A 14,402-nucleotide genomic window follows, 5' to 3' on the forward strand; every position below is an offset into this window, starting at 1 on the left:
AAATTTTATATGAAAAAAAAAATAAAACACAACAAATCTCAAGAAAGGCAATTCAGAGAAAGACCCCCTTCCAGGTAGGCAGGGCATGCAATGAGTGTAAAAAAACCACAAATAATACATGTTCCTCTTCACAGAGCTAGAGAACCAATCTATTATGGCCACCTCAGAAATACAACACAACAGTGCAAAACAGTGCACTTTGTTCTTGTACAGTGTTCCTCACCAAAGTGTAGGTGCAGAGCACCGTAACAACTCTCAAGGCAAAATGCAACAACAGATGATAATATTCACTAACTACAGAACTATTACATATAAGGATATAGATTTGTTAAAATATATCAAAAACAAAGTAGAAATGAATGAACATACGTTGTAAATGGAATACAACAATATGTGTCCATCAGCTAATTGTAAAGCCACTGCCATATTGTAGAAAAGGAGACAAGCCAGACACGTGAGGGTTAGTAACAGTTTATAAATATCATATTACTTATGTCAGTCAGTCATTGTCCAATCCACTATATCCTAACACAGGGGTCTGCTGTAGCCAATCCCAGCCAGCAAAGGGCACTAGGTTGAAACAAACCCCAGGCAGGGCGCCAGCCCACACACACAGCCAGCACACACTAGAGACAATTTAGGATAGCCAATACACCTAATCTGCATGTCTTTTTACTGTGGGAGGAAACCGGAGCAAACCCACACAGACACAGGGAGAACATGCAAACTCCACGCAGAGAGGACCCAGGAAGCGAACCCAGGTCTCCTTACTGCGAGGCAGCAGCGCTACCACTGCGCCACCATGCTGCGCATCATATTACTTACATTTTAGTACTAGTGACTAACAACAAAGATCAGTATTTATCTTCATTCAAAATTGGCTGCTACAGTTCTGAGATGTCATGTTTGTTTTGCAAAGCATTATGGGGTACTGGGGAAAAAAAAGCTTCCCTTAGCAAAACCATATAGCGAATTTTCAGGAAAACATTTTGTGAACAATGTGACCAACTAACCCAGCAGATTTGCTGCTAGAAACAGTTTAGTGAAACACTAGTTATCAGTTAAAATATATTCTAGTTTGTGCAGCTATAAAAAAAAATTCAGGACAGAAGAAAATGGTGGCTTATTTATATATACTGCTCAAAAGAATTAAAGGAACACTTTTTAATCAGAGTATAGCATAAAGTCAATGAAACTTATGGGATATTAATCTGGTCAGTTAAGTAGCAGAGGGGGTTGTTAATCAGTTTCAGCTGCTGTGGTGTTAATGAAATTAACAACAGATGCACTAGAGGGGCAACAATGAGATGACCCCCAAAACAGGAATGGTTTAACAGGTGGAGGCCACTGACATTTTTCCCTCCTCATCTTTTCTGACTGTTTCTTCACTAGTTTTGCATTTGGCTACAGTCAGTGTCACTACTGGTAGCATGAGGCGATACCTGGACCCTACAGAGGTTGCACAGGTAGTCCAACTTCTCCAGGATGGCACATCAATACGTGTCATTGCCAGAAGGTTTGCTGTGTCTCCCTGCACAGGCTCAAGGGCATGGAGGAGATTCTAGGAGACAAGCAGTTACTCTAGGAGAGCTGGAGAGGGCCATAGAAGGTCCATAACCCATCAGCAGGACCAGTATCTGCTCCTTTGGGCAAGGAGGAACAGGATGAGCACTGCCAGAGCCCTACAAAATGACCTCCAGCAGGCCACTGGTGTGAATGTCTCTGACCAAACAACCAGAAAGACTTCATTAGGGTAACCTAAGGGCCCCATGTCCTCTAATGGGCCCTGAGCTCCCTGCCCAGCAGCATGCAGCTCGATTGGCATTCGCCATAGAATACCAGAATTGGCAGATGCACCACTGGTGCCCTGTGCTTTTTACAGATGAGAGCAGGTTCACCCTGAGCACGTGACAGAAGTGAAAGGGTCTGGAGAAGCCATGGAGAACATTATGCTGCCTGTAACATCATTCAGCATGAGCAGTTTGGTGGTGGGTTAATGATTGTCTGGGGAGGCATATCCATGGAGGGTCACACAGACCACTACAGGCTTGACAAAGGCACCTTGGCTGCCATTAGGTATCAGGATGAAATCCTTGGACCCATTGTCAGACCCTATGCTGGTACAGTGGCTCCTGGTGCACGACAATTCCTGGCCTCATGTGGTGAGAGTATGCAGGCAGTTCCTGGAGGATGAAGGAATTGATACCATTGACTGGCCACCACACTTTCCTGACCTAAATCCAATAGAACACCTCTGGGACATTATGTTTTGGTCCATCCAATGCCACCAGGTTGCACCTCAGACTGTCCAGGAGCTCAGTGATGCCCATGTCCAGATCTGGGAGGAGATCCCCCACAACACCATCTGTCATCTCATTAGAAGCATGCACCGATGTTGTCAGGCATGTATACAAGAACACAGGGGCCATACAAAGTGCTGCGTACAATTTTGAGTTGCTGCAATTAAATTTTGGCAAAATGGACTAGCCTGCCACATAATTTTTTCACTCTGATTTTTGGGGCGTCTTTGAATTCAGGGCTCTGTAGGTTGATCATTTTCATTTCCATCAAACGATATGGCATCCTTTCGTTCCTAACACATTACCCAGTCTATATCAGTATAGATATCCAGGAGGATTTCTTTTTTCCATTGAGATCTTATGTGTTTTCAAAGTGTTCCTTTAATTTTTTTGAGCAGTTTATATATTGTAACACCTGCAACCAGTCAGGGAGGAATAACACCAGAACACATTTCAGGAGTTTGAATTACTGATGAACCTTTATTAATTGCATACCAACTAAAGTCCCACTGCTATAGCTGAGGGAGATGTCTCAACACTTTAATTGCAATCAGACTCATTTAACTCCTTCACACTGTTCACCTTCTGCTTCAGTGTTACAGCCCAGAAGCACACTGCTCTTTCACTCCTGTTCCCCTCAGTGTGTTCTCCTGTTGTCCATCATCAACGCCAAGCAGGAGCATTTCCGTTCCAGCACCTTCCACTTTCAATCCCGTCTGTCACACCCCTTCCACCCTTTTTCCTGGGACCTCCTCCTCTCGCTGAGATGTTTCATTTGCTAATGCACTTGGCATTCTGAAAGCAGAGTCCAATAGACTCCAGCTGCAGAAGGGAAGTTCTGAAGCCTCAGTCTCACTCACTGACCTGAGACATTCTGAGGCCCATAAGATGACGCCCTTATCCTCATCATTCTCTTTAGACCCTGCCCACTTTTCACAAAGCTCCCCACCCCCCACCTGCCAGTGTAAAACTAAGCCCCAGCAGACTTAGACATTACCTCAGAACTAAACATCTTCTTAAACGTGATGATATGGTGTTATACAGGTCGTACAATTCAAATTTAGTGTTTTAAAAGTAATACTTAAAAGTAAGACTTGCATTGTCTACTTTAAAGGTAAGTTAACATATTATTTGCTTTTGTATTGTTATCTGCAGTAAGAAACTGTCTAACTTTACATAGATCTTATAGTATCTATACTAATAAAAGGCAAAGCCCTCACTGACTCACTGACTCACTCATCACTAATTCTCCATCTTCCCGTGTAGGTAGAAGGCTGAAATTTGGCAGGCTCATTCCTTACAGCTTACTTACAAAAGTTGGGCAGGTTTCATTTCGAAATTCTACGCGTAATGGTCATAATTGGAAGCTATTTTTCTCCATATACTGTAATGGAGTTGAGCTGGATGGCCGTGGGGGCGGAGTTTCGTGTGACATCATCACGCCTCCCACGTAATCACGTGAACTGACTATCAATGCAGTGCGTAGAAAACAAGGAAGAGCTCCAAAAAGCGCTGAAGAAAACATGCATTATACAATTATACAAGAAGGCAGTGAAACAATAAGAAGCGACTGAATGACATTTACAACCATATTCATGAGTGCTGCTACTTCGGAAACAAAGCACGATGTAAACCTAAATTTTAAATTAAGTTCATAGACAGGCTGCCGCTGGCATTTGTCATGCCCATGGGTAATGCGGGATACAAGTTTAATCAGAGGACGCAGGATATAAACGAGAGTTTTGATCACTTTGTGACTAAGTTAAGATTGCACGTAAAGGGCTGTGCTTATGCAAATTCTGAGAGACTGTGTTTGTGGGGGACTGACAGTTAAGGCGGGTGGGGGAGTCATGTCATCATCTCCCCTCCCATTCACCTCATTTCGCTCTGAGCTGAGCTCCGCAGCTAACGCACACAGTGTTACGGAAGCGACTTTGTGACGCTGCCACCAAATACTCACAGAAAAATCCAGAAGTTAATACACACACTCTCTCTAGAGTTTCTCCACACTGAATCCTCCAGGCACTACTTACAAAAGGTTACATTGACAATCATGTTACATTATTTTTAAAATGTTTCCTTTTCTTAGCACAAGCACAGCTGAGAAGCTTCGATGCAGGTGCTCCATAACGCATTAAAAAATCACGCATTTAATCACACTTTGCATTCCAAGCAAAGGGGAACTTCTCTCAATGCATGATTTCCTGGTACATCGATTACATTGATCAGCGCTTCCCGATTCATTTTAACTTCGCACCCCCTTGGTTTGAGAAAAAGTATGAAAAAAGGTTAACACAGTAAAACTGATAACCAATTGAAGCTTTATGAATAATCAATTCGCCATCAATAATTGTTTTGTTAAAGCCATACTTATACTATATACCCCCTACAGGGTGGAGCTTCCATGCCCTGTACCCGTGGCCCCCAGAGCAACCCGGAAGGCAACCCCCACGTGATCCAGGGTGGGCACAGACCCACATCCGGTCCCTCATGACGCCCGCCGGGTCATGGCCCCTGGCATCCCTTACATATATATATATATATATATATATATATATATATATATATATATATATATATATATATATATATATATATATATGAGAACAACACTCATAGCAATGACAAAACAATTACATTAACAATCATGTTACGTTATTTTTAAAATTTTTCCTTTTCTTTTTCATAACTTCTTTAACACACTACTTCTCCGCTGCGAAGCGCGGGTATTCTGCTAGTCTTATATATAAACTTCTATTCGTGGAAGTGTGTGTGTCTGTATGGCCCGGCCTGGGCTCCACCTCTGAGAAAATAAACTCACTTAGCTGCAAATACACAAGTGAGGCGAGCACATTGGCAAAATGAAACCTCTGTAGAAACAGATACTCACTTAGCCACTTAATACAGAAACAAGGCGAGCACATCAGCAAAACGGTATCCCTTTTACCTTTCCTCCCACCGCTAATACACAGCTGAGGCGAGCACGTCGGCAAAACGAAACTTCAGAAGAAACAGACACTCGCTTAGCTGCTTAATACACAAGAGAGGCGAGCACATCGGCAAAACAAAATTGCTGATTTCAATAGTTTCTAGGACCCCGGGCTTTTTACAGCAGCTAATTGTATAATAATTGTGGAGAACTGAAAGCTTATGTGAGGACAACTTTGACATATAGAGGTAAACGTTTTCCAGTCTTTCCAGAATAAATATATGTGCTTATGTAAGAAGCTTCTCTTCGTACTTGCATCAAGGTTGCAAGCCGTCACCATGATCCAAGAAGCAAAAATGATTCATGGAGCCACCCAGACAGCAGAGAAAGTCTTAGCCAGGCGAGTTGAAGGACAGTGTGGCTCTCTGGGTGTCTGACAGTGACAGTATCTATACTCTGGAGTTGACCTCTGACAGTTACTTTAGGTAATACAGAATTCATTGTAAGAGTGTTTTAAAATTAAAGAAGTGTAGCTCCTTTCCTTTGTACTGTGAGTCCATAGTGTGACAAGATTATTAGTTAGGAGGAGAATGTGCATTATATCTGCATAGGCATTGTTAGGACTTGAGAAATATGACAGTAAATAAATGACATATAGTGCTGACAAGTGTGAAATAGTGTACTGCATTAATAGCACAATGAATAGTCCAAAGAACTTCTGAAGGGCTGGTGTGTAATTGCATGGCTTGACTGTTTCCACCTTCACAAGTCAATTCCTATTAAAGAAATTGTCTAAGCTTCTCTTTTTATTTCAAAACATTCCAATATACATCAATAGATTATTTTTTAAGAAATTCGATTCAACCATAACCTCATTTATTTGGAATTCAAAACATCCACATACCCAAAGGGCAACCCTACAAAGACCTAAGGTGGAAGGTCTGATGGCTCTACCTAACTTTCAATTTTATTACTGGGCAACAAATATACAAACTATAAAAACATGGACAAGGACACAAATAGATGAACATACACAGGCTTGGCCCGCAATAGAAATAAAATTTTTCAGTACTTCTTTATATTCCTTGCTTTGCACTCCAATAAATACAAGTCATCGGCAATATACTAACAATCCAATTGTGCTTCACTAAATCAGAATATGGAACTAATGTAGGAAGTATTTTAAGATTGAGAAGCTTTTATCTGTGGCACCTCTGCGTGAGAACCACCTTTTCCCACCCTATTAAAAATATGCAGTTTTTAATGCCTGGAAAATATTCGGGATTAAATCGCTTAGAGATCTGTACACAGACAACGTCTTTGCATCCTACGAACAATTTAACTTTCCAGCAACACATTTCTTTCACTACCTTCAGAATCAGAAACTTTGTTAAACAGAATCTGCCCAATTTTCCACAACTCCTGCCTACCTCTATGCCGGAAAATATATCAGACACAGGCAGCCTTTCCGTAATGTATGAAATTATTTTACAGTCCCTCCTATTCAAAGATCCAAGAGGACAGTGGGAAAAGGATCTCTCACTCAAAATATCAGAAAAGGAGTGGAAAGTAGCAATGCACAGAATTCACTTGAGCTCCATATGTGCAAGACATACAATTATTCAACTCAAAATTACCTATCAAGCGCATCTCTTTCGTTTAAAATTGTCCAAAATGTTTCCAGGGCAAGATCCAACCTGCGAACGCTGCAATCAAGTTCCGGCCTCACTGGGCCACATGTTTTGGGCCTTCACCAAATTAACATCATTCTGGACCAAAATCTTTAAATGCCTTTCAGACAGCCTTGGTGTCACAATCCCTCCTAATTCACTGACAGGTATGTTTGGTGGGCTCCCAGATGGGCTTAAAGTGGAGAAGGACAAACAAACTGGAATTGCCTTTACTACACTATTTGCACGTGGACTTATCTTGCTGAATTGAAAAAATCCTAACTCACCTATTCTAAGTCAGTGGGTAGCTGATGTTATATACTATTTGAAATTGGAAAAAATCAAATTCGCACTTAGAGGATCTGTGCAAAATATTTTCAAAACTGGCAGGATCTAATCTATAACATTTTAGAATAAACATTTAAATTGAAGAAGCAGGTTCTCTCCCCTCTTTTACTCCATTTACCTTTATTCATTTATCTATTAATTTGTCTTTACTAGCATAACGTTTTACACTGCTGGCCTAGCTCTCTTTCTTAGGGGTAGGAGTTGATCTGTTTCGAACCTTTTTTTTGTAAAACTTGAATTATGTGTATGGAATGTTATTTGATCAATAAAATCAATAAAATTAAAAAAAAAGAAATTGTCTATTAATAAAATTAATAATGGTCTCTTCTATTTGTAGCAGCACAGAGACCAAACAAAATACACCTTATGGTGTTTTGTACTATGCTGCCTTAAATAAAAGTAATGTTTGGTACATAGTTTCTGTGTTTTATTACATTAAAATGTAATGTCATTCTGATTTTCTTATTATGCATGAATTGTATACATACTTCATATAATAATAATAATAATAATAATAATAATAATAATAATAATAATACATTTTATTTATATAGAGCCTTTCCCAAAATAATAGACACACACATTCTTCAGTAGTGAATTGTTCTGGGTCCAGATCTGAAAGTCCTCGATGAGTTGTAAGTTTCTGAATACATACTCTTCAAAGCTCCCAGATCCATCTGCAAATGTACCTCAACAGCCCTGAAAGTGACATTAATGGCCAAGTAATGTTGAATTCACCATAACAGTGCACGGCGACCACAACATATGGGCTTCTTAGCGCAGATCTGCTAGCGGCTATAATAACTGTCCTGGCTGCAGCTGGATATCCCTCGACACAGTACTCAGTCGCTGTCCAGCCACATGGCCCTCTGAAACTCCAGCCTGATCAATACAATATTTTGAAAATACTTTCACATATGCAGTTAAGCATAAACTGCTCATTTTAGTGCAAGTGAAAAAAGAATACATGTGTGTGAATGAGAGGGACATCAGTGGAATGGTGAGGATGCAGGGAGTAGAGTTGGCGAATGTGGAGAGTTTATATACTTGGGATCAACAGTACAGAGTAACAGGGAGTGTGGAAGAGAAGTGAAAAAGAGAGTGCAGGAAGGGTGGGATGGGTAGAGAAGAGTGTCAGGAGTAATTTGTGACAGACAGATATCAGCAAGAGTGAAAGGGAAGGTCTACAGGATGGTAGAGAGACCTGTTATGTTATATGGGTTGGAGACGGTGGTACTGACCAGAAAGCAGAAGACAGAGCTTGAGGTAGCAAAGTTAAAGATGCTAAGATTTGCATTGGGTATGATGAGGATGGACAGGATTAGAAATGAGGACATTAGAGGGTCAGTTCATGTTGGACGGTTGGGAAACAGAGTCAGAGAGGGGAGATTGAGCTGGTTTGGACATGTGCAGAGGAGAGATGCTGGGTATATTGGGAGAAGGGTGCTAAGGATAGAGCTGCCATGGAAGAGGAAAAGAGGAAGGCCTAAGCAAAGGTTTATGGATGTGGTGAGAGAGGACATGCAGGTGATGGGTGTAACAGAACAAGATGCAGAGAACAGAGAGATATGGAAGAAGATGATCCGCTGTGGCAACCCTAACAGGAGTAGCAAATGTGCAAATGAAAAATACAAATGTACACGTCTTTCTCAAGCTGTCTTACGTTTCAAAAACCTGAAACTTTAATTAATTGAACAAACGCAAATATGCGTTTGCATCTGCCACGATTTAAAAGTATATTAGAAGATTTAGATATTTATTTAATCGAAGTCAGAAAGCGAAAGATTAATGTTAACACTTTATAACTGTTATAACATTAAAACAGTATAGAAAAGATTACCAAAATGATCCGTTACAGTAAGCGTTTTAACGCTAAACTTTTAAAAAACGGGTAGTATAGTAATCAGACATGTAATAACAGGATCGGGTATCTGGACTAGGGAATCCAATCCCCGGCTCCCGGACATTTTTCATTCCCGCATTCCCGTGAATGAAACTGCTGTAATTCCCGGGAAACCGGGAACGGACAAGTTCGCATATATAGCGTGTAAAAGTGTAAAAATCGATCAACAAATAACAACAGAGTTATAGTTGAAAACTGAAGACTTCATTGACGTCTGTCAGACAACAGTTTTGAAAAGCAGCTTGAAATTGCAATGCGTCAGTCTGTTGCATCCGTATTTATCTGTGCCAAGAAACTTGCCATCACAAAATGATGACAAGAAACTGGATATATCAGTAACAGCTGAAATGGCGGTGTTTCACAGCAACGGCAATCGCGGGCGTTGTTTAGAACAAGTGTATCTGTATCTGATGACTGTGCTGCCTGCTTCAGTGGAGGCAAAGCGTGCTTTCTCAGCAGCTGGCGTACTCTACACGAAGTACTCTCTCGTCTGGACGACCGCACGCTGGACAAGTTATGCTTTCTACGCTTTTCTACGCGAAATAACCAGGTCGAAATGATCTACCTACATTAAAAAGTATATATATATACGTGAATAACTTAATGAATAACTTAATAACCTTTATGGCACAATAATATATATATATATATATATATATATATATATATATATATATATATATATATATATATATATATATATATATATATATATATATATATACACTTGCATAACTTAATAACTTTTATGGCACAATAACACTATGGTCACTACAGCATTTGGATCTAATAATCTTCATGTGGGAAAAGGCTGACTCGCATAAATAAGTAGAGCCGAATAATGCAGCTTTTGAATTCAGCTGAGTGAAAAATGACGGCTGTCCGATTAACTGCGATTTTAGTTCCCTTTCTTTTCTCTTTGTCAGATTGCTTTTCAGAAGGAAGTCAGTTTCGTAGTTTTTATTAACAGTTCGAAAGTGCCTTTCCACATTTTCCTTCTTTGGAATAGCAGAGATAGATTGACAGATCAGACAAACGCACTTCGATTGTGACACTGTGAGAGAAAAAAATCCTCTTCTAATTACACATAAAGCCCATACTCTCCCCAAATATTTTTTTTAAAATCCCTTCTTTAGTCGATATAAATTGGAAGCTAACTAGATCACAGCCGGAGTTTTGCAGTAGCTCGCGCGTTTGATCGTGCGTGCGGGATGACCAGTGTCTTAGAAGAAAGGAGATCTCAGACTGGCTGCCCTGTATGTCAATCAAGTGGCAAATGCCATAGGGATGATATATGATAGACTAACCTTTAAAAAAAAATTTTTTTTGAATGCAACGCGATCTACCTGCACTACCTTTGCGATCTAGCGGTCGATCGCGATCGACGAATTGGGCACCCCTGAACTAGATACATGTACTTATATGACAGCATGAACTGCTTGTATGGTTAGTCTTTTATTTGTGTCAACATACTGCAATAGTTTTATTAAAAATAAGTGTCGGTCGTTCTAAAACCGTTCACATGTGAGATGCCCGTGCACTGTGTCACCCCTGGAATGACATGCAGGATTCCCGAATTCCCGGGAATGGATAAACCCGTCCGGGAATGGATTCCCTAATCGGGACAGTCCAGGTGACCGAGCGCAGTCACTAAATCTCGCGAGGTGTTACGAGATCACACATGAGCGCCAGTCGCACTAACAGGCAGCGATTAAACAGTGCGGTGCATTCCGTAACGATTAAGAGAGCAAAACTGGTGGAATTGATTTGAACATATTCTTGGAATACTTATTTGTTGAGGTTTGAGTCATTTTGAAAATGATTTCATTGAGAATGTGTAATGTTTAGGCTACAGTTGTATCCGTGTGCACTTTCTGCATTAAGAACATGTGTAATTTTTAAATGCTGTTTTGTTTGGCTATTCCTTTTAAACAAGTGAAATGCATTATTTTGATTGAAGTTAGCGAAAAAGGTTACTTTTTAAATTCTTTATCTGAAATTGTTTTTCAGCGCACGTGTGGCATTTGCAGCTCTTTCGCTTGCTCTTCCGGTATTTAAGTGTTGCAAAGTTACTATGGCAACAGGACGCAGCCGAATGAAGACTCAAAAGGCCGGCTTGGCTGAAAGAGGATCCCTGCGCAGTCTGGAAGAATTGCCTTCTACAAGCTCCGGTCGTGATGTGGCGCCAGCATCAAGGTATTGTCCATAGTGTGTGCTTGGTGTTTGTGTGGGCACGCGCCATGCCCGGGGTTTGTTTCCTGCCTTGCGCTCTGTGTTGGCTGGGATCGGCTCCAGCGGACCCCCGTGACCCTGTAGTTAGGATATAGCGGGTTGGATAATGGATGGATATTTAGTAGCTTATTAGATATATCAGAAATAAGGTGCAAGGTGTCTAAACAATAGAAACGGAAGAAAAAACAAGCACTGATCAAAACAGTGAATGACACATGAACGCCTGTCCTTCTTTGAAAGATTTGCTTGTTTCATCATTTAAAGAAACTTCCATCCATGTTCCCTTACGATGTGAATGAGTGAGTTCTCTTTGGTTTCTGTATGAACTTAATCAAAATCAGAAAGTGAAAGTTCATTGTTACCATTCTATAACTGTTAAATTTTAAAACAGAAAAGATTCTCAAAATTATTTCTTTCATGTAGCGCTTTAGATTTTTTTAAAACTGGTTACTATACAGACTAATAAGACATTTAATTACTGTATCGGTGCCTCCAGAACTGGCTCTTACTGCCATCCTTTGCTGTCGGGCTAGGAACAGTTTTTTGAAAAACTAATTAATTGATTCATCGTGTGTGTAAATATAACTTTTTAATTTCTGTGACGTCTTTACATCAAGGCAATTTTGGTGTCTAAGAAGTTGAAAGTGACAATTTCTGTTCAATTTATGTTGTTTATAACTTTATTCTATCATTAGGTTGCATTTTTGTAACAAGGAATAATTTGCTTTTTAAGTACTTTTATTGAAATGTATCAGTTGGTATGTCATAAAGTAAAATGTTAAAGATAGGTTTGTATATTGCAAAATATACAAGGCGACAGGGAGGCACAGTGGTAACGCTGTTGCCTCACAGTAAGGAGACCAGAGTTTCTTTCCCGGGTCGTCTTTGCGTGGAGTTTGCATGATCTTCTTGTGACTATGCGGGTTTCCTCCCACAGTCCAAAAACATACAGGACTGGCACCCAGTCCAGTTCTTGATCCTACCTTTCAACCGTTTTCTGGATGGGTTAGGCACCAGCATCCCCCGCCATTCTGTTCAGGACGAAACGGGTTAGAAAATGACTGAATGAAATATACAAAATTGGAATGTATATAAAATCATCTATCCATCCATCAGTCTTTCAAACCTGCTTCATTCTGTGCAGGGTCTCAGGAAACTTGGAGTGGGTTACCCTTCAAGCATAGGACAGTCTTTGGACAATGCAGCAGTCCATTATGTTATCATAATTTCATGTTAAGAAAAGATAGAGCCAGTTGTTAAGAGAGGGAGAGAAGGAACAAACTTCAGGAGGTTCATGTGCCTAGAAAACAAAGTGGCAGTTATGCTGTCTTTGACCAGCTGTGTCACATGTTGGTTTTGGACAATGTTAGATGATATCCAGTCCCGATATCTGTGCAACTTTTATAAACTTGGTGGTTTGGTCCTGTGTCACTAACTGTTATTGCTTAAGGTTCCAGTTTTTTTGACATCTCATCCATTGTTAAAGTGGCAGTTGCCCCTAGTGCGTAGCTTCATAGGGTCAATATTGTCACAAGTATGGCGTACAGTGAAATTCTTTTTTGCATGTGGTAATCAATACACTCTGACACCCTGATCAGTAAGTTTAAAATCATAGCTTCAAAACGTATTGCAGGACAGTAGAATGAAAAATAGAATCAATAGGGGTCAGTGGCAGTTGACAGTTATTGCAAAGTTTTTTCATTTTATAATGCCCCGGAAAAAGCAACTCCTAGTGCCATGGAGACACACAAGCACCTCCACCATGATAAGTCAAGTTAAGTTCAAGTTGGGGAGCATGTACTATATTTTATTTATAAATGCAATTTATGAGCAGTACAATCCTCATGCTGGTAAGTTATAATTTTCATATTTTATTACTTATAGACTGATTACTTACTTGTGCCTATGCTGTCGCTTTTTGTGATTCAAAAATGATTAAAGTTAGAAACTGGATAAATGGATGGGTGGATTGTACCTGCAAAAATGTTTTGAAATGTAAGTAAAATAGACAAATTAGCAGATTAGCCTTAAGTTATTTTAGAATTCTGTTTCAATAAGTAACACGGATGCCTCAAAAAAGTTTACTAACTAAACTTAACTTCTATAACCTTTTTATTATTTATGTTCAAAGGGCGCATGAAAGATTATTTCGACAGGTTCCTGGAAAAAGAATGATACAGAGTATTCAAAAACCAAGAAGTAACATTGAAAGGTAAGCAACGGTGCTAAATATAAACTATAATTTTATTTTTGGAATATTTTTGTCTCTATTAAAACGTAGTACTTTGTATCCAAATATTTTTGCTTGTTTTATCTAATTAGTGGATTGGTCATACACTTGACACAGACTTGATGAAAGTTAAAGCACAAAAATGTAGTGTCTGAATTTAGAAATGTTAGTCAAAGTGTACCAAAGAAAATGCAACAGTTCCAGAGCAAGAGTCAGTGTTGAGTTTACTCTGAAGGGTTGCATATCCTAACAGTAGAGGTACAATTAAAAATTTCAAGTTTAAGATAACATTTTCAAATCCACTTAATCCAGTGGACAGCACTACATTGAAGGTACAAAATCACACTTGACAAGGTACCAGTACATCACAGGCAACACTTGGGGACAACACACACTACCACTCACCCAGGACTAATCCTGACATGCCAGTCAACCTAATACACAAGTACCTAAAGTTACATTTGCAAAGGTACAGGGAGAACGTGCAAACTCCACTCTTACAGTGCGTAAAAAGTGTACACTCCTTTGGACATTTTCACATTTTATCATTATGCAACATTAAATCACAGTGGATTTAATTAGACTTTTTTTTTTTTTAACACTGATCAACGAAAGACTAATGTCAAAGTGAAGACAGATCTGCAAATAGTCTAAATTAATTACAAATCTGCAAGAAAAAATAATTGAACGCATTAGTATGTAGTAGTTGCACCTTTTCTTAGTAGATGTCACTCTACACAAACAAAAAACATGTTTGTAGACATACGATGTGTGATCAAAAACTATGGTG

At 39.6% G+C, this 14,402-nt stretch overlaps 1 protein-coding gene across 1 annotated transcript in view; it reads left to right on the plus strand.

Annotated features, from left to right (window-relative positions):
- The first annotated feature begins 10,824 nt into the window (after positions 1-10,824).
- The window catches only part of fbxo15 (F-box protein 15), a 51,647-nt gene continuing 48,069 nt past the window's right edge, over positions 10,825-14,402 (plus strand). Inside the window, exons 1-3 of the mRNA XM_039754159.1 lie at positions 10,825-10,950; positions 11,161-11,346; positions 13,514-13,594. Of these exons, the coding sequence (XP_039610093.1) occupies positions 11,225-11,346; positions 13,514-13,594 (203 nt within the window). The 5' untranslated portion in view covers positions 10,825-10,950; positions 11,161-11,224. The remainder of the gene's footprint in view (positions 10,951-11,160; positions 11,347-13,513; positions 13,595-14,402) is intronic.

This window comes from Polypterus senegalus, chromosome 5 (assembly GCF_016835505.1).
Source record: "Polypterus senegalus isolate Bchr_013 chromosome 5, ASM1683550v1, whole genome shotgun sequence".
In the NCBI taxonomy this organism is placed as follows: Eukaryota; Metazoa; Chordata; class Cladistia; order Polypteriformes; family Polypteridae; genus Polypterus; species Polypterus senegalus.